The sequence below is a fragment of the Neovison vison genome, chromosome 11, assembly GCF_020171115.1.
Source record: "Neovison vison isolate M4711 chromosome 11, ASM_NN_V1, whole genome shotgun sequence".
NCBI lineage: Eukaryota > Metazoa > Chordata > Mammalia > Carnivora > Mustelidae > Neogale > Neogale vison.
In genome coordinates this window covers 59,031,189-59,050,287 of record NC_058101.1, presented here as the reverse complement: position 1 = coordinate 59,050,287, position 19,099 = coordinate 59,031,189, and the positions used below count along the sequence as shown (strand labels likewise).

Sequence of the window (19,099 nt, the reverse complement as noted above, 5' to 3'; positions counted from 1 at the left end):
TTTAAACTTAACATTTGGGTACACTGGATATGCTGAATGTTGTCATGTATGACATGTCACTTAATCTCAGCCAGCAGCCTGTGGTAGGTATGGGTGACCTCATTTTATGCACCAGGAACTGAAGGTCAGAGTGGCTCCATAACTTGATACCCAGGCAACAAGTTGAGAGGATTTCATTCTCAGCTGGGGACTCTTCCCACTATATCACAGACATCTGTGCACAATTAGTTATTTCTCCTAAGATGTGTCCATGCATTTAGGAGGCCTTTAACTTCAAATTATTAAAGCTCACTAATACCCAATAGCCATTAATAAATATAAGCTGCACAAATGACAGTCTGATATTCTTTTTAGTCCCAAAGCATATCTGACAATGAAAATAATTAAAAATTTTATACTGAAATAAAGGTTTCCTAACATTTTAATTTAGGAGCCTGAATTATTTATGGAAACCTCATGAATCCAGGCTACCTGTAGGACATTTTACTTAGGAAGTTTCAAATGCACACGATAACTCACTGTAACACTAACCATATCACATATAAAGCATGTGTATGTTTTTTTCTTTTTTAAATATTTTATTTATTTATTTGACAGACAGAGATCACAAGTAGGCAGAGAGCCCGATGCGGGGCTCGATCCCAGAATCCTGGGATCATGACCTGAGCCAAAGGCAGAGGCTTTAACCCACTGAGCCACCCAGGTCCCCCAAACATGCGTATGTTTATATAACCAAAGGAAGATACTGATAGACGAGCACATCTGACCTTCCTTCCAGCCCCAAGGCATGGCACTGAGGAGATTTTTAGTATTAATGAATGAAATATACTTTAGTACAGTCTCATTACTTCCTGTAATTATTCTTATTCAAATAATGGGGTGAAGTTCTCAGAAAGATTTCTGTGTCTCTGGGTCAGTTTATCAATGTACTGTCTTAGCATTTAACACAAAGATTAATGAAATTCTACTAACTCAGGGAGTAGGGCATAGCGAAATCTTTAAAAAAACACTTTAAAATTCATCAAAGAAAGAACACGGATTTTATCAACCTAATTTTATAGTAGTTCCAACCAATTAACATGAATAAAATTTTATGAGATACTTTTTCAAAGAAATTTATCACAAAATTAAGCTAAATATTTTAAAATACGCCATTAATACATCAGGATATACTCATAAATATACCTGTAATTTCTAAATAAAGAAATGAAGATTATTTATTGGGTACGAACAAATAATCTTTATTAGTTTTCCCTAACATAGTTAGGGTTTAGGGGCACCTGGCTGGCTCACTTGGCAGAGCATATGACTCTTGATTTCAGGGTCATGAGTCTGAGCCCCAGGTTAGGTGTAGAGCTTACTCAAAAAAAAAAAAAAGAAAAAGAAAAAGAAAAAAGTTTGGCTTCAGAATTGTAAATATGGCAGGGCAAATAAGGATTTAAATCCAGTGAAAGTAAAAGTTTACCCCAAGAAAATAATCCAAACATTCACTGAACATAATTTTTACTATTTCAATTGATCAGATCTTGTAAGTAATCTAAGTGTTCAAGTCTAAGGAAATGCTTAAATCATGGATATGTCTATTCAATTAAACACTATGCAGTCGTTAAATATAATAGTTAGAAGCCTACAAAGAAACATGAGATGAGTAAGAAGGAATGTTAAAATCATTTTGCAAGATTATATCCACTCTACAAAATTACATACATTTATGGATGAAAAGTGTGTGAGAATGAAATGGATGGTCCGCTGCGGTGGAGGGATTTTAGAGCCCTCCCTTTTCTTTCTTTTTTAAGATTTTATTTATTTATTTGAGAAAGAGTGAGCAAGAGAGAGGGAGCATGAGTAGAGGGAGAGGTACAGGGAGAATACTCCCCACTTAGCAGGGATCCCAATGTGGGGCTGATATTGGAACTCAGATCATGACCTGGGCGGAAGGTAGACGTTTAACCTATGGAGCTACCCAGGCGCCATCCCCCCCCACCCTTTTTCTTATTATCATTACTGGCAATTTTGTAATTGTCAGTATAAGAAATAGGGGTGGGGAGTTAGGGGATGAGGGAAAGGAAGGTAAGAAAAAGTAGCTGTTAACTAAATAAAAGATTACATGAATCAATTAGTTAAAATGAGGAATTCAGGCCATAATAGAATGGGAGTTCAAGAATGCTAAAGATGAGGGATTTTTTATTTAACTTGGAAAAGAGCAAATTGAATTTCTAAGTTTTACTCCAAAGGACTGAATGCCCTATATCTAACAAAAGAGAATTTAAAATAGGTTTTATTAATTAAGACACACCTCACTTGTCTTGAGAGTTTCTTTTGAATCTTCTTCAGACTGTGGTTTCTTTTTAGAATTCTCTTCAACATTCCTAAGTGAGAGGGAAGAGTCATATATTAACTTGATTTGAATCAAATATAAGTGTTTCTCAGCAAGGTTTAAAAAAAAAAAGCTTCATTTTTCTTTATTATGAACACTTAATCCATAAATGAAGCCTCCCTGCATTTCAGTTTAATTCCTATCTTAGTCAACAGAAGCAAATATAATCCCCACTGTGACTAACTTACTCTTGGCACTAAAGTTAAGTATACTTGAAAAAAATTCCTAATTTGTTGCTTGAAAATGAATACCTGATTGGCTATAATTAGATTTCAAACGTATTACTGCCTTTTGAGTAAATATGGTAGTCATATTTATTCGGATCAATAGTAATGAGGTACAATAAGAAAACTGAGAGCAGACTCCTCTGAGTTCTGCAGATTATTGATTCTGCTACCTTGACGTCTGTGATAAATGTCCATAATTGCAACCTGGTCATAGCTTATGGCTCCAAGGACTTCAGAGTCACTTTTAGAGTCTCTTCAGCTTTCTAATTCTTACAGAATTACCTATGATAACACAATGATAAGTAAGAATTTGGGTCAGCCCTCTGGATTATGGGGAGATGCATGAATACTACTGAAGAGAATGCCTAGCAAGCCTGGAAAATGCATGCAGTCACTGTAAATAAGAGGTTATTGAATGTCCACAGTGGAGATATTTCCTGAGATTCTAGAGGGGCTATGAACTCTGAAATTCTAGAAACAACTGTTTATGCGTGTGCGTTTTTCTGGGGACCACCCTCCAAAAATGATTAAGAAACACTATTTTGAAATATAGATATTAACACAATGAATTATGCGACAAGAAGTGAAACACTATGGTTTTCATAAACATGTGATAAAGACACACACATTCAAGGTATGGCGCTTTATTAATTCTGTCAATGCTCTTCTGAAAGCATGCCAGGGGAATGTTACCATAGGAATGTTGCCAGATAAAATATGTACCTCGAATCTTTCTTTCTTTTTTTGCTTAAGGCTACTTTTTTCTCTAAAACTTTCCGTTCTTTAAGGACTTCTTTAATTCTGGGGGTTTTAGGTTCCACACTCTTTGCTGATGATCCTTCTAAATCCACACTATTTTTGCCTAGGAAAGAAATAATCAATAAACTGTATTTCAGAACAGAGTTTATAAACAGCATTAGTATTTCTTTTTCATTAAGATTTTCTAATTACTGTAAAAATGCTAGATAGCTTTAATATCCTTAAGTTGTGCTGGGATAAAAAAAATATTTTAGAGGGAGGAGCCATACTTTTTAAATTGCAAATGTATATATGTTTTTGTATATTATATAGGATCACTGCCCAGAGTAAGTTCAGTTTGGGTCAATGAAATATTCCAGATAAATGTCTGAAACTTTAGATAACATAAAGCATTGATTAATTCTACTCATATCACCATCAAAGCTTGATTACTCATGGGTTAACAACTGATTTTCCAGAGATAATTCATTCCACAATCACAGAAAATAAATCGCTAAAATGTGGGTTGTATAAGCTGGCACCCGACAGAATGTTTAGACACAGAAATAGAATTTAAAAAGTTATTCAACACATCAGATTAAAAAGGAATCTCCCATACCTGAAAATAGCTTAATTTTTTTAACACAGTTTTTTGAGATATAATTTAGATAATTATATTTTATAATCATCTCAGAAGTAATATGGATATCTAAAATTAATGAAGTATATAAGACATTTAAAATATTAAAGTTAACACTTCCTATACCTTGATTCTTAGCTTTTGAAGACTTTGTCTTTTCAGCTTTCTGCTTTCGTTTTTCTTCAAGTTTCTCTCTATTAATTTGCCTTCTTAAAAGCCTCTCTTCTTTTTCTTTAGCCTAAAACCACAAAATAGTCACAATTATCCTGACCATGAGGAAAAAGCAAAAACACTGAAAAAAAATGTTTACCCTTCAGATGTTCTTACAAATAAGGGGCTTTGCAATGCTGCATATTCATTATACCATTTGGAAGCTACCAGAAGAATAAGAGACAGATGTGAAAATTTTAAATTATTCTTTCAGATTGCCATTAGTTTAAAGAATGGGAAGGTATCATTTTGGAAAATGGTGATTTAATAAACCAGTTAGTTTAACTAAAAGGAGGGCTGTGAGGGGCCACTGGGTGGCTCAGTCAGTTAAGCATCCAACTCCAGATTTTAGCTCAGGTCATAATCTCAGGATTGTGAGACTGAGCCCCATGTGAGGCTCTGCGCTGGGGCATGGAGCCTACTTAAGATTCTCTCTCTGTCTCTCCCTCTGCCCCCTGCCCCACTGCTCACTCTCTCCCTCAAAAAAAAAAAAAAAAAAGCTGGAAATTATGTATGAACATCAAGTATACATAGGCAAATATATCATAATTTTTAAATTATTCTAAAGGAGAAAGTTGTGCAGATTTAAGAGACAGGCTAGTCCCACAACAAATACAACTGGCTGGTTATGTTCTTGGAAACCCAGGTTTTAAATGTGGGACTTTCTGCTTTTCTATTTAAAAAAGCCAAGAAATAACTGGACAAGAATCCAGTTATTGTGGGTTACTCACACCACCCCATTCCCACTCAGAACTCAAAGTCTCAAAGTGCCAAAAATCCTAGGTATTGGCATAAATCCTGATGAAGCCAGTTTCTCAAGAGATAAGCCATTATTAGCATTCCTACTTCTTTCAAATAATTTTTCTGTACAATATTTCCTTATTCTAAAATGTGTAATTCCGTATTTTAATGTTTCTAAAACTGTTAAGTCATCTTAAAACAGATGCACACATATGATGAAGTGGCAATCTTTTTCTTTAAGAAGCTGTTAATAGGGCGCCTGGGTGGCTCAGAGGGTTAGAGCCTCTGCCTTCCGCTCAGGTCATGGTCCTAGGGTCCTGGGATCGAGGCCCGCATTGGGCTCTCTGCTCAGCGGGGAGCCTGCTTCCTCCTCTCTCTCTGCCTGCCTCTCTGCCTACTTGTGATCTCTCTCTCTCTCAAATAAATAAATAAAATCTTAAAAAAAAAAAAAAAAAGAAGCTGTTAATAATCCAAGCACCCATCTTTAACTAGAAAATATACAGACTGTACCCCCTCTTCATATTAGACTGATGGCTGCACATCCTCTTTGTATGGCTCGATCCACGCTGGATTCAAACATGTCCATACTGTGAAGCACTGTTACCAAGTTCTCACTACTGATCAAGACACAAAGACCCATATTCTCATGTTTATGTCTGTATTGCCTCATTAAATGACAAGTTCCTGAAGGCAGAACGGACATGTCAGTTTGGTGTGCTGTCCAGTACTCTGCATACAGACCAGTCAAATAGGTTAAAATAGCAACAGATCTAGTCTGAACTTACAATCGACTGGCGCCGTTGTTCTACAGTAAGCTCATCATCGGAATCACTGTAATATTTTGAGTAAAGATACGGTTTGTGAACATAAGCGTGCCGTACACTTTTTGCTTTTCCTTCACTGGGATCACTGGTTTGAGTTTTTGTTTTGTTCTGCTTGTTCTTCTCCTCATCTGGAAGAAAGCCAACAGAAAAAGGAGTGCTTCTGTGAATGACCAATAAAATTAACATTATGCTTGATCCACATCAAGTGGCAAAACAGTACCAATGTAGTTCAAGTACATCTGAGATCCAACAGGAAATATCAGTATGCAAAAAATCAGAAATAAACATTTTAATGGCTGTAATCCAAATCTTAATTTATTTCTTACAATTAACTTCTCACACATAAAGAAAGCAAAGAAAAATCAGATCTTATCGCTATTTATTGTTCCTTGACAAATAGTTAATTCTCATTTGTAGGTCAGTGGACCTGGTATGAATATTTTACCACTGTAAAACTGAATAAATTTACTTGAAGCCACATTTTAAAGTGGGCTTGAAACTCTTTTCTTTAATTTGAGATTTTAATGATACAAGAGTCCCTACACAAGAGGCCCTACACAAAGTATACACTAAAACTCCTCTACCTTGGGGCACCTGGGTAGCTCAGTTGGTTAAGTATCTGACTTTAGCTCAGGTCATGATCTCAGGGTCCTGTGATTAAGCCCGGAGTTGGGCTCCCTGCTCAGTGTGGAGTCTGCTTCTCCCTCTCCCTTTGTTCCTCCCCCTGTTTATGCTCTTTCTCTCAAATCAATAAACAAAATTAAAATAAATAATAATAAAACACCTCTACCCTAGGAAGGTGGGTATGTTGCCCCAGGACACTGTCAAGTAGAATACTTATAAACAAGTTTTTCATTTCCTACCACTTAGTACTTTAAAAATAATCACCTTCTTACTTTCTGGATCTCATACATAGAAAACCAGGAGTCCTGTCTAGGAAAAAAACTTGAAGAGCCCCACAAAAGCACCCAGAATGAGAATTTTAGTCAGCTTCAGAAAGTGGGGTGCTCACAGGATGAGTAGCATTCATCATCCTACATAAAGCCTACAGAACTGACCTCATGAAGAGGTATGAAAAGTGGCTGAATACTGATGTTGCTTTTTGAGCTGGTCATCCTGGGGCTACTAAGATTGCAAAATGGGAGAGACTGAAAAATACATCTGTGGAATTAAAAGCATCTACTTTTTCTCCTCTAGGATTTTCTCTTTACAGTGTTTTATCCAAAAGCCAACAGCAAATTTACAAGATGCTACTTACAAATAGTTGCAAATATTTGGTTTTTTAAAAAGGTCATAAGCAGAAGTTAATCATGTGATATAGAGCCACACAAAATGCTGGTTAGAAGCCCTGACTCAGGTTTGAAACTGGCCCTGGAGCTCAACAGCTGCGTGACCCTGGACAGGAACCCTTCTTTTGGTAACTTTGTTTCCTCACTTGGATCCACTCCCCAGGGCTCTTGTGAGGATTACAGAACTCATACACACAGGAATGTGAGAACTTAACACAATGACTAGAATACAGTAAGTGCTTAATAAGGGTTAGCTGAAAAACAAACTGTAAAGAGAAGTATGGTTTTGTCTTGGGACAAGGCATGACTGTGGTTTAGCTTCTGGGAGGTGATCTCTGAGCCTCTGGAATGTCGTGTCTGACAGGTGGTTGTTTGCTTGGGGCTCTTGGGTCAAATTAAATCATATCACAGTATGATCTGGGTTGGAAGATTTGGGCCATGAGGTATCAGCCTGACTTTCAGAGAGGCTGGGGACTGAGATCAGACATTATGTCTACATGACGGAGCCCCAACAAAAAACTTTGGACATCAAGGCTTATGTGAGTTTCCCTAGTCGGCGATTAGCCATACATATTGTCTGACATCAATGGCAGGAAAGTAATGCTCTCCATAACTCTACACGAAAAGGCCAACTGGAAGCTCAATGTTTGGAACTTTCTTGGACTCTGACCTATATGCCTGTTCCTTGGCTGATTTTAATGTGTGTCCCTCAGCTGTAACAAACCATAACCATAAATTTTACGGCTTTCAGTGAGTCCTTCTAGAGAATTATCAAACCTAACGGTGGGCTTGGGGATCCCAAATTTGCAACTGGTGTCAGAAGTAAGGGCAATCTTGTAGACTGTGTTCCCTCAACATCACCTGTACAAACCCAGACACATACACTTACACATATATAGCATCTTCATGTACACTGTCTCATCTACACCTTCTAATAAACCTGAGGAATGGAGTTAAAAGATGGAGTACCAAGGCTTATTGAGTAACTTACCAAGCTTGCTCAGACAGACAACCTCGGAGCTGGGACTCAGAAACAAATCTTTCAGCTACAAAGTCCCATGCTCTTGCCACTATACCACACTGTCTTTCACGAAACAGCCATCTGAATATACAAATAATGTTCCACGGAAAGCTTCATAGAGGCAGTATTAAGTAAAATGCTTTACCATCTGATGTAATCTCTCCTTCTTCCATGCTATCAGACATTAGAACTTCCTCCTCGGTATCTTCTTCAAAAGAGGAAAGGTCACTGGTATGGACGGAACTAACTGTAATGTCTGTAAGTCCATCCACATCAGAATCTATCAAAGAACAATCTTCAAGAAGGAAACAAAACACGAAGATAAATCACGTTGTTACAAAAACATATTCAGCACCCAATTCTTAAACTACATCTATAAGTCCCGCATTAAATACATGTCAAAGATCTTCAACTTTAGAAATAAAAATCTCTCAAAAAATAGAAAAAAAAAATAGAAATCTCTCATCATTTGTAACCAATATCAAGGTAGAGCTGTTTTGAGAAAATACAAAGGCAAACTAGTATTCTGTAAAAATAACTACTAATTTATGATGTAAATGACATATACCAAAGAAAATATTAAAAGTGAATTATTTACTAATATTTTAAAGATTAGGATATATAACTATGAATTAAGCTGCTTGGAATAATGTATGTACATAAATTACAAGTTAAATTATAAGGTTTAGACTTTTTCTCTTCATTTACTTTGTGAGTTGGTACATTGGCATGGAAAATATACAAATGTTTATTCTTCATTTTTTAGCAAAGGGGATATGACTTTTTAGGCTTTTGAAACAGCTGAAATAGTTACTAAAATCTGAAGGCAAATTTGACACCTTGTCCCCGATGGACACTTTCTGATGTGTAAACAGTTGTAGATTTTTGCAAATTTTTATATACCTTCTTTTGTCCCTTCAATGGTTTTAGGTTTATTACTGTTCTTTTCTGAAGGGAGTTTTGAACATTCTATTTCTTTTTCCTTTGTTTGTTTTTCCTCTTTTACTTTTTGTAGGTCCTCATTCCTTTTGGAGTGATCAAATTTCTTTTCAGTCTTTTCCTTCTTTTCTTTTTTTCTTTCTCCTTTATCATTGCTCTCTGGCTTCTTTTCACCTTTGTCTGTTGATTTGTTCTTTTGGTCACTGCTTTCCTGTTGAACATCCTTATTCAGCAGAACTGAATTATTGCTCTCTTTTGTGTGATTTTTAATTTCTTCAATTGGACAAGGGAGATCAGTAAATTCTTCAGGCTTGGGAGCTGTCTCCTGTCCTTCCCCTGCAGAATCGGGTATAGGTTTTTCTTTATCAGCTATGTCCTCTGAAGTTTTTTCCTTTTCAGTACTAGTGTCAATGCTTGGCTGAGAAGGGAGTTTTTTGGATACTCTCTCACTGGTCTTGGCATTTGACGTTTCTGTCGAAGCCCTGGCCGCACTGGCTTCTTGGTTAAGAGAAGTTATGGTTTCCAAGATTGACATGGCATCATTGGCTACATTAGCGCTGGGTCCAGGAACTGGGACACCTTTGAGGGAAAGACAAGTGTTAAAAAAAAAGTTATGCAGAGGCGCCTGGGTGGCTCAGTTGGTTGAGTGCCCAACTCTTGATTTTGGCTCAGGTCCCAATCTCAGGATCATGGGATTGAACCCTGTATCGGGCTCTGCACTTAGCAGGGAGTCTGCTTGAGGATTCTCTCCCTGTCCCTCTGCCCCTTTCTGTGCTCATGCACCTGCACTCTCTAAAATAAATAAATCCTTTAAAAAAAGGGAAAGAAAACATTTATGCAGAAGATAAGCCCCTCTGCTGAATTAACACTACAAGCCACTGCCATCTTTATAAGACACATATGCTATACACACCATTCATATTTCTTTAGACTTTTGGATACCAGTGTTAATACCTAGCACATTCTAAATTCTCTACTGTTCTAATACTGAATCACAGGAAAGCCACCATACTGAGACTAGTCTTAATTCCCTTTAGCTATTTCAATTATTCCCTCTACTGAAACACACACACACACACACACACACACACACACACTCTCACTACATTAGTAAAATGTCTATTATTTTGTGTTAATCTAAAAAAGAAACGTTCTGTCAGTTAAGGAATATAGGTGATATTTAAAATAAATATAATTTCACTAGCATTGCCACGGAGATAGATGTTTTAAGGAAATACATATCCCTAACTTTATACTCGGTTCAAGAAGCAAAGCAATGGAACTGACCAAGAGGAAAAGCAAGGCACCTTGTGTAATGATGGAAGAGTCTGGTTTCTCATCGTCGGGGGCTGTGCTGCCACTTGCTTCCTCTTTGTGATTTAGTGTGGCCAAAAACTCATGCACAGCTTTCTCTACTTGAGGTCTGAACGTGTGGTTGATCTTTGGATCCACAACCTGAGAAATAATTCGGTCAATACCAGACTCCAACATTCCTGATCTGAAACACAAGAAAATTTTTACAGAAAGGTAAAAAAAAATTTCAAATTATTTCATTAATTACTTTTAAGTAAACTGTATCTATTACATGTATGTGCAACCTTAAATTGCCCTGATCCACTCATCTTAATATATGGAAAGAATAGGCGGTGGGAAATACACCACACTACAAGAAAGTCGGTATGCTTTTTATCATTGGTATCACTAGTGGAAACACTAAAGCAGACAAAACAAAAAACAAATCCTTAAAAACTAGACACAATAGGGGCACCTGGGTGGCTCAGTCTTTAAGCATCTGCATTTGGCTCAGGTCATAATCCCAGGGTCCTGGGGTTGAGCCCTGCATCCGGCTCCCTGCTTGGTGGGAGGCCTGCTTCTCTCCCCCACTCTCTTGCTTGTGTTCCCTCTCTTGCTGTCTCTCTGTCAAATAAATAAAAAAAAATCTTAAAAAAGAGAGAAAGCTAGATACAAAAGACTATCTAGAGTCCACACTTAACAGGTGATGCCTATCTTACTCTAACCCTGGCAGGGCATATGAGAATAAATGTTTACTAAAGATGAATTCTGGGTATAAAATAAACCTATGTACCACAACTTTTTTTTTTTTAACAGAAAAATATAAAACTTTTATAAGTATTAGGATCTTTAGGAAAACTGAAAAACACACAGCGTGTAATTTTCATTAAAACTTACAAAAAAAGAAAGAAAAATTCAGAAACACAAAAACAAAACTTAAGACTTCAGGCTTTCTTTTTATTATCTTCCTCTATAAAAACTGGTGATTTACAGTCGCCAAACTATGGAAAGAACCAAGATGCCCTTCAACGGATGAATGGATAAGGAAGATGTGGTCCATATACACTATGGAGTATTATGCCTCCATCAGAAAGGATGAATACCCAACTTTTGTAGCAACATGGACAGGACTGGAAGAGATTATGCTGAGTGAAATAAGTCAAGCAGAGAGAGTCAATTATCATATGGTTTCACTTATTTGTGGAGCATAACCAATAGCATGGAGGACAAGGGGCGTTAGAGAGGAGTAGGGAATTTGGGTAAATTGGAAGGGGAGGTGAACCATGAGAGACTATGGACTCTGAAAAACAATCTGAGGGGTTTGAAGTGGCGGGGGGGGGGGGTGGGAGGTTGGGGTACCAGGTGGTGGGTATTATAGAGGGCACGGCTTGCATGGAGCACTGGGTGTGGTGAAAAAATAATGAATAATGTATTTCTGAAAACAAAAACAAAAACAAAAACAAAAACTGGTGATTTATTCATTCAACAATTATGTTATGAATGTCACTATGCTGGTCACTGTCCACTACAAATCAGACCTGGTCCCCGGCTGGCAGGAGAAATAGAAACAAACAATTAAAATACCAGATAGGCACGACAACACACTATCTACTGTAGGGATAAAGTGGAATAAAGAATTATTAGATATATTTAAGAACATCTGGAAATGTGTCACAAAGAGAAGACATTTGCACTGAGCCTTGATTTCCACAGAAGAGGAAGAGCGAGCTCAGAGAAATATACACTAGAGATAAAGGAGCAAAGGGAGCAACGAAGTCTGATATTGTAGAAAATCACAAAACCTTGAGTAAAATAAGAGGACAAGCATTTTTTTTTTTTTTTTGAGAGAGAGAGAGAACACGCGATAGAGAAGAGGACAAGGATTTTAAGAAATGTACCTAAAACGTGTTTCTTCCTTAAGACAAAACAAAACAAACCACCCAAGGAGCCAAAGTTCCCTGGAGAGTGCTGCAAGAGCAGGGTGGTGGTCCCTCCAGCCTCTAGGCCTCAGGCTCTCTGCAGAATGGGGGAGGTGTTTCTTCTTTTACATTACAATGCTATTTTTGAGTGCAGCTCAGTCTGGAGTAGAGGATGGATTAGCTTTCCATTTCCTGAGGCGCCTTGCAGCCTTGTGATACTATAATTCTACTTATGTGGGCCACAGAGAAAAATGAGTCAACACCATATAAAGTAGGTAACCTGCTTTTAAAGTTCTAAGATTTAAAAAAAAAAAATGCAAGTCCTGCAAACACTGTTACATCTTAGAGGTACCTTCAAAATACAGCAGGTGGAAAAGAAAAGGACAACCAATCTAAAAAATGTTTTAAGGCATAATACAAAGGCGTTACATAAAAAATAAAACCCACCCTCCCTAAAATTACTGCTGCAGCCACTTTCTCTGCTTATATTCCAGGTCCTCGTCTACTTCAGTCTAGTCTTCCACCAAGGTCAGCTCTGATCTTAAAGTGGAGGCCAGTCTGGTGACCACACTGTGCTCAAGTAAACCCACTAAGAGCACTGTGGGCTCTTAGTGGGCTCACTCAATCACAGTGTGGTCACATCTGCCTCACCTGAGAAGCCACAACCCTGTATCCATCCAAGGGCAAGGCCAAAAGGCCAGCAGGTGGTATTTTTCCTGATTGAAGCTACTTCATTGTCTTCCTTTTAAACTGCTCAGTTAAGATCATTATTTAGAGCTAACTAGCATTTTAGAGTTTGTTGTTCAAATGAATGCATAAAAAGCATACTACTGAGTCAGAATAGCAACGATTAAGTTCAACTATTTGAAACTGCTGAAATTGGATGCTTTTTGTTCTACAAAAATGGGAACTGTAGATGGTTCAAGCTAATGGTCAACTGAATATTTCTCAATGTCTTTGTATGAAAAACTCTTTGAAATTCTATTTATAGGGACTAGTCTCTCCCTACAACAGTAGTTGGACACAACTCTTTCTTTAAGAAAGCCTGAAAATGTTACAATCAGTGACATATGACTTTACTAATGGAATTAAATAAAAGAATATTTTATTTAAAAATAAATAACATGGCGGGCGCCTGGGTGGCTCAGTGGGTTAAGCCGCTGCCTTCGGCTCAGGTCATGATCCCGGGGTCCTGGGATCGAGTCCCACATCGGGCTCTCCACTGAGTGGAGAGCCTGCTTTCCTCTCTCTCTCTCTCTGCCTGCCTCTCTGCCTACTTGTGATCTCTCTCTGTCAAATAAATAAATAAAATCTTTAAAAAAAAAAAATAATAACATGGCTAGAAGAAAATTAACAAATGTCCCAAGAAGAGTAATGACTAAGCTATCCAAGACACAGCTGTTTCCCTTGTTCTAAAATGTCTCTAGAAGCCAGTCACACTACAACAGTAACTATTAGTAGTCATGAGAACCCTTTACTGATGGGGTATAGCAACCCCTCTCCAAACAAGAGTCTGTGAAAATGTCTTAATATTGGTGCCCTAAGAGTTTCAAGTGCCTGATTTTACAGGAGCAAGAAAAAAATAACTGACAGCTTCCATCCTTTCTAGGTTTTGTATGCTAAGGAGTAAATGTAATACAGGAAAATCTGCCTTCCACTTTAGTCTCTCAATATATGAAAAAAAGAAAGCACCTCCTCTTCCAACCCAAGAAAAACTCTGTTTTTAAAGCTATATAATCATTTGTGAAAAGGGTGAGAGCCCTCAGTAATCAGGAGTACTCTGTAGAAATAGTCAGTAGGCTTCTCCCCCTTCCCCCTGTTTTCTTGAAAGCCTGGAAATAAGTACCCCACCAGGCCCTGCCCCCAGCAAACCACTGCTGCCTCAGGTTTTTAGGAAGGGCTTTGGCTTCTCTCATCAGATCTTACTATGCAGCCCTCCCTGGCATCTTTTGATCTCTCCTAGGCTCTTTTATATAGGTTCCTTAAACTTCCTATAAAATGTAGACAACAAAACTATTGTTCTATTTCCCTCCTCTCTTCTGTGGTAGAAGATAGTAAGAGCCCCCAGGCTCCTGGTTTCTCGTATTACCTGAACCTAAACAGGTCTTTTGAGTCAGAGTAGGAAGTTCTGTGAGGTTTCTTGCAGGTAGAACTATCAATGGAGTATGCACACTATTAGGTTAGTGAGGTTCCTATAGGACAAGAGGGTATGAAAAGGTGGCAGGTAGAAAATGGATTTAACGGTTTGGAAGTCACATTTCATGAGCTTGAATGTAAATATTTGTCAAGAGAGGAAGACATGGTACTCTTTAAATAACTTAGTAACTCCTTGAGCAGGCTGCAGGGGTGGTGAAGCAAAGATACAGGGTTGAGGTCTTCTTGTCTTGTCAAATATTTATATTCAAGAACAAGAAAGTATGTAAATCTGCTTTTTTAGGAACACCGTTTTTTTTTGTTTTTTTGTTTTTTTTTTTTTTAAAGATCCTTCTAAACATTCCAGTTCTTTTCATTCTCTTTATCTTACGTTTACCCAAAAGTGGCTCTGACAGGTCCAAACACACTTTCCTTCCTTTACTGGGCATATCATCACTAAAAACAGAGTTAAAAGTCATAGTGAAGTGCAAAAAAAAAAAAAAGGGGGGGGTGCTGGGAGTACTGTATTAGAAGACACAAGACACAACCTCAAGTCAGAGGCAATTATTTTGATTGCAATGATCTAGAATGTCTTTTTATTTGTCAAAGAGGAATAAAAAAGCCTGATCTTTTAGGGTCAAGAAAACAGTTGTGAATGAATGGTATAGCAATATTCTGGCACTTACCATCTATTAATATTCTACGCTAGGGTTTTTTTGTTTTTGTTTTTGTTTTTTAAGTCACATTGTCATCCTCTTCCTTCAGTTAGTTCCCCAGGTCTACAGGAGAAATCACACTGCTATAATTTATGGGGAATGTGCAGTGATAAGACAGCTCGCTCTAAAATTACACAGCATCACATATGCAACAGCCAATCAAACTTGACAAAATAACATCAGACTTCCATGTAACATCCCTGCCTTCCACAGAGTAGATGGACATTGTCAGGCCTGCCCAGGGGCTGGGCCCTTCTGAGACTTACTTGAGCACTTGCTGCCTAATATTGTTTCTTAGCTGGTTCTTATTGAGGTGGGGACTCCATGTATGAGTTGCCAAGTGGTTTGCAACAAAGTTGTCAACTCGCTGCCTCAGGTTCTGATAGGCAGGCTAGAGAGGGGAGAAAAAAAACACAAATGTTAAAAATCTCCAATGTTATACAATATCAGTATTTATAGCCTTAGGAATTTGAGTATTTTTAACAGTGTCAATGTGTTTTAGATTACCGTATCAAACTTAGTGGCAACTAAGTTTCTCAGCTTATGCCTATGCTGCTTTAGGATAACCTAGACATTCAAATACTACTTACTTTGCCTAAGACAAGATGTTTGGAGATGGGAGGAACACAAAGAAGAAAGACATGTCTTATTTGTAGACAAGGGACTAGAAAATAAGACACAAATAAATATTAATGTTAGATGATTTGGAACAAAGAAAGGGAGAAGAGCAAAGGAAGAAGTCTTTGCTGATAATGTGGCATCTGAGTTGGACCTTCAAGGTTCCCCAACGCAACCGGCAACTGGAAAGGTGGGCCCTGAACAAACAGCCAACAACAGAAGCAAAGAGAAACTGAATGAGAAAATGTGGGGTCAGGCGCATTTGCGGGCATCCAATTTGTCTGGATAAGAGAATATAAAAGGGCAGAGATAGGAGGTTGGAAACAGGTTGGGGCTGGGGGCTGGAGCACTTTGGGTACCCGTATAAGAAGTCTTGGATTGGGGCACGTCGGTGGCTCAGTGGGTTAAAGCCTCTGCCTTCGGCTTGGGTCATAATCCCAAGGTCCTGGGATGGAGCCCTGAATCAGGCTCTCTGCTCAGTGGGGAGCCTGCTTCCTCCTCTCTCTGCCTGCTTCTCTGCCTACTTGTGATCTCTGTCAAATGAATGAATAAAATCTAAAAAAAAAAAAAAAACCCAAAGAACAAAAAACCAAAAAACGAAGCCTGAAATTATGGAGTTGAGGAGAGGAACTGAGTGCACATGAGCAGAGTGATATGTGACAGCTGAGTTTTCTGATGATTAATCTTCCGAGAGAGAGAGTAAAGAGACCTAAAATACATATAGGAAAGGATGCAGTAACTCCAGTGATGAAGGTCCGTACTGGGTGGCAGAAATAGGCTGAAAGGCATGGAACCAAGAGAAGTTACAAAGGGGCAAAACTAGAACTGGGCATTAATTTGATGTAAGGTAGTGGTTCTCAACTGGGAGCAATTTCGCCCTCTACTTTCACCTCAGGGGACATTGGATGATGTCTAGAGACATTTTTGGTTGTCACAGCTCAGGAAGCTGCTACTGGCATTCTGTGGGTAAAGGGTAGGGATACTGCTGAATATCTTAGAGTGCAGAAGGGAACCCAGAACAACAAAGAATTATCTAGCCCAAAATGTCAACAGTGCTGAGGCTGAGAACCCCTAAGATAAGGGAATCAGAAGAGAGGACACAGATTATGTCACTTCTTTGTTTTTTTCTTTTAAAGATTTTATTTATTTATTTGACAGAGAGAGAGAGAGAGAGAGAGAGAGAGAGAAAGTGAACACAAGCAGGGGAAACAGGAGAGGAGAAGTGGGCTTCCTGCTGAGCAGGGAGCAAAATGTGGGGGCATGATCCCAGGTCTCTGGGATCATGACCTAAGCCAAAGACAGATGCTTAACAGACTGAGCCAGGCAGGTGCCCCATATTGTGTCACTTCTTAAAAGGACACTGCATAGAAGGAATGTTTGCTCACCCCAGCAAGGCTGCACACTCCATTCCTAGAGGCTGCCCCCCCCAACTCATGTTCTATCTTTCATGTGGCTTTTTATGTAGATGAGTTTGAGCATCTCTGAATGACTTTCAGCAACACTACAGCTTCATCTTCTGCCATTTGCTGCTCTCTTTATCCTTCAAAGCTTATACTCCTGCGATAAATTCTCATGCCTTTCAATCTTCTATACTTACCATTCCCTGTTTTCCATTTGGCAAACTTCTCACCTTCAGAGCTCAAGGGTAAGCTCTGTGATGTCATTCCGACACCCATACTAGGCTTCCCTAGCCTTCCCCCATGTTCCTTCTATATATACCATCTTTCCAACAACTCTTGCACTGTAGGTGGTTGGGGCCGGCATTTATTTCTCCACTGAATGGAAGCCTCCTCCTCCCACTCCCTTAATCTTTGCTTTCACATAGTTTACAACATTGCTTGGCAGATAAGCAATTAAAATGCAGTTGTTAGAGGAGATGGCTAGATAACTATCTCCAGCACAGATGGTAAAGTTTCATCCCTTTGTTATATCAGCTTATCCCTCCCCAAGTTCCAGACTTTTGCTGATACCTATTTTCTATCCTACAAGAAACACTCATGATCATTTCTCACACCCCCCTCCATTTAACCAACATCAATGTGAACTAAAACTAACTCTTTTCACCCAGTGATTCTAAAACATAATCCTTCCCACTGGGCTCAAACATCACAGCGTATTAGCCCTCTAGTGGCTCCATAGCAAGCTCCAATTTGAAGGATAATAGGTAATTCTCCCTGTTGCCACACTCTCCTTTCAATAAAAAGCCTAGTGATTCCAGCAGTATCTTGGATTCCAACCTTCCTCTGAGATGCTCTCTCTTTTCTTTCTTTGCCAGTGCTCTCTGGTCAAAAGACCTGGAGTCATCCCTGACTCTCACCAGCTTCACACCTCTGGCAAATTGTCATCATTAGCATTAAAATACAGTCTGAATCTGGGCAGACCCACCCCCCCTTCTACCACTCTGGTCCAAGGCACTCATCTCTTTTCTAGATTTGTCACTGATCTCCTGGCTTCTTTCTACTCCTAATCAACTGAAGTCTATTTTTCATACAGCAGTTAGGTAAATCTTCTAAAATCAGGGTAATCATATAATTCATTATCCAAACCATATCAGGACTACTGATAATTTCCTAAAACCAATCCATATACTAACAGAGAAGTTGGATCATGCCCTTAGGCTCAAAACTTGCCAGTGGCTTCTCTGCTCTAGTAAAAGCTCAACTCTTATGAGTTGAGTTCCAGGGCCTGTCAGATCTGTGAAGGGAGGACAGGAGGGCCACTTCTCTCTCATCTTCTATCACTTTCCCCCTCACCTGTGGTCTCTACTTAGAATGCTCAGCCCCATATAGCTAGATGGCTTCTTCAGTTCATTCAGTGATGGCTCAAGTATCATCTTACTGAAATCTTCCCCAGACAACTTACTGAAAACAAATCAGCATCCCTTTCCACCTTCACCCTGCTTTATTTCTTCCACAGAACCTATTACACATTATTCCCTGTGTTTCTCTTTGCTGGGATGCAAGCTCCATAACAGCAGGGATGCTGCATCCTGGCACCTAATATAGTGCCTGGTATGTAACAAATATTTGTTGGGTGATTAAATTTATATGCTCTTTGATACTCCTTTCAAATCTAAAAGGAAAAAGATAGGCAATAATCACAGTAAGCAGGAGACACTTGTAACTGAGAAAGTATCCAAAATTGACCTTTATTACCTGGGGAGAAAGGTGCTACATTTATTTGGTTGGTGAGCTCCCTGCCGGGGATAGAATGATGGGCCTCTCTTGCTCTTCCCTCTTCATACTCTCCAGTGTGACCTCAGAGCAAAAGGTCAGAATAACTTTGTAACCTCTTGGTTTGCTCCAGGGATCTGGCAGTTTGTAATCTACAGCACAGGAGCCTCAGCATTAGTTAGGATGTCCAAGGTTCCAATTCTTTGGGTAGGAGATTTGGTCTGTTATGGTCAGATCCCTC

At 38.7% G+C, this 19,099-nt stretch overlaps 1 protein-coding gene across 3 annotated transcripts in view; it reads right to left on the bottom strand.

Annotated features, from left to right (window-relative positions):
- BOD1L1 (biorientation of chromosomes in cell division 1 like 1) overlaps positions 1-19,099 on the bottom strand; it is a 55,171-nt gene that overhangs the window by 32,766 nt on the left and 3,306 nt on the right. For all 3 annotated transcript variants that reach the window (XM_044226129.1, XM_044226130.1, XM_044226131.1), the window contains exons 2-9: positions 15,334-15,458; positions 10,314-10,504; positions 8,971-9,585; positions 8,213-8,362; positions 5,719-5,885; positions 4,109-4,220; positions 3,328-3,466; positions 2,297-2,369 (exon numbers count right to left, since the gene is read on the bottom strand). In XM_044226129.1, coding sequence (XP_044082064.1) covers positions 2,297-2,369; positions 3,328-3,466; positions 4,109-4,220; positions 5,719-5,885; positions 8,213-8,362; positions 8,971-9,585; positions 10,314-10,504; positions 15,334-15,458 — 1,572 coding nt within the window. The remainder of the gene's footprint in view (positions 1-2,296; positions 2,370-3,327; positions 3,467-4,108; positions 4,221-5,718; positions 5,886-8,212; positions 8,363-8,970; positions 9,586-10,313; positions 10,505-15,333; positions 15,459-19,099) is intronic.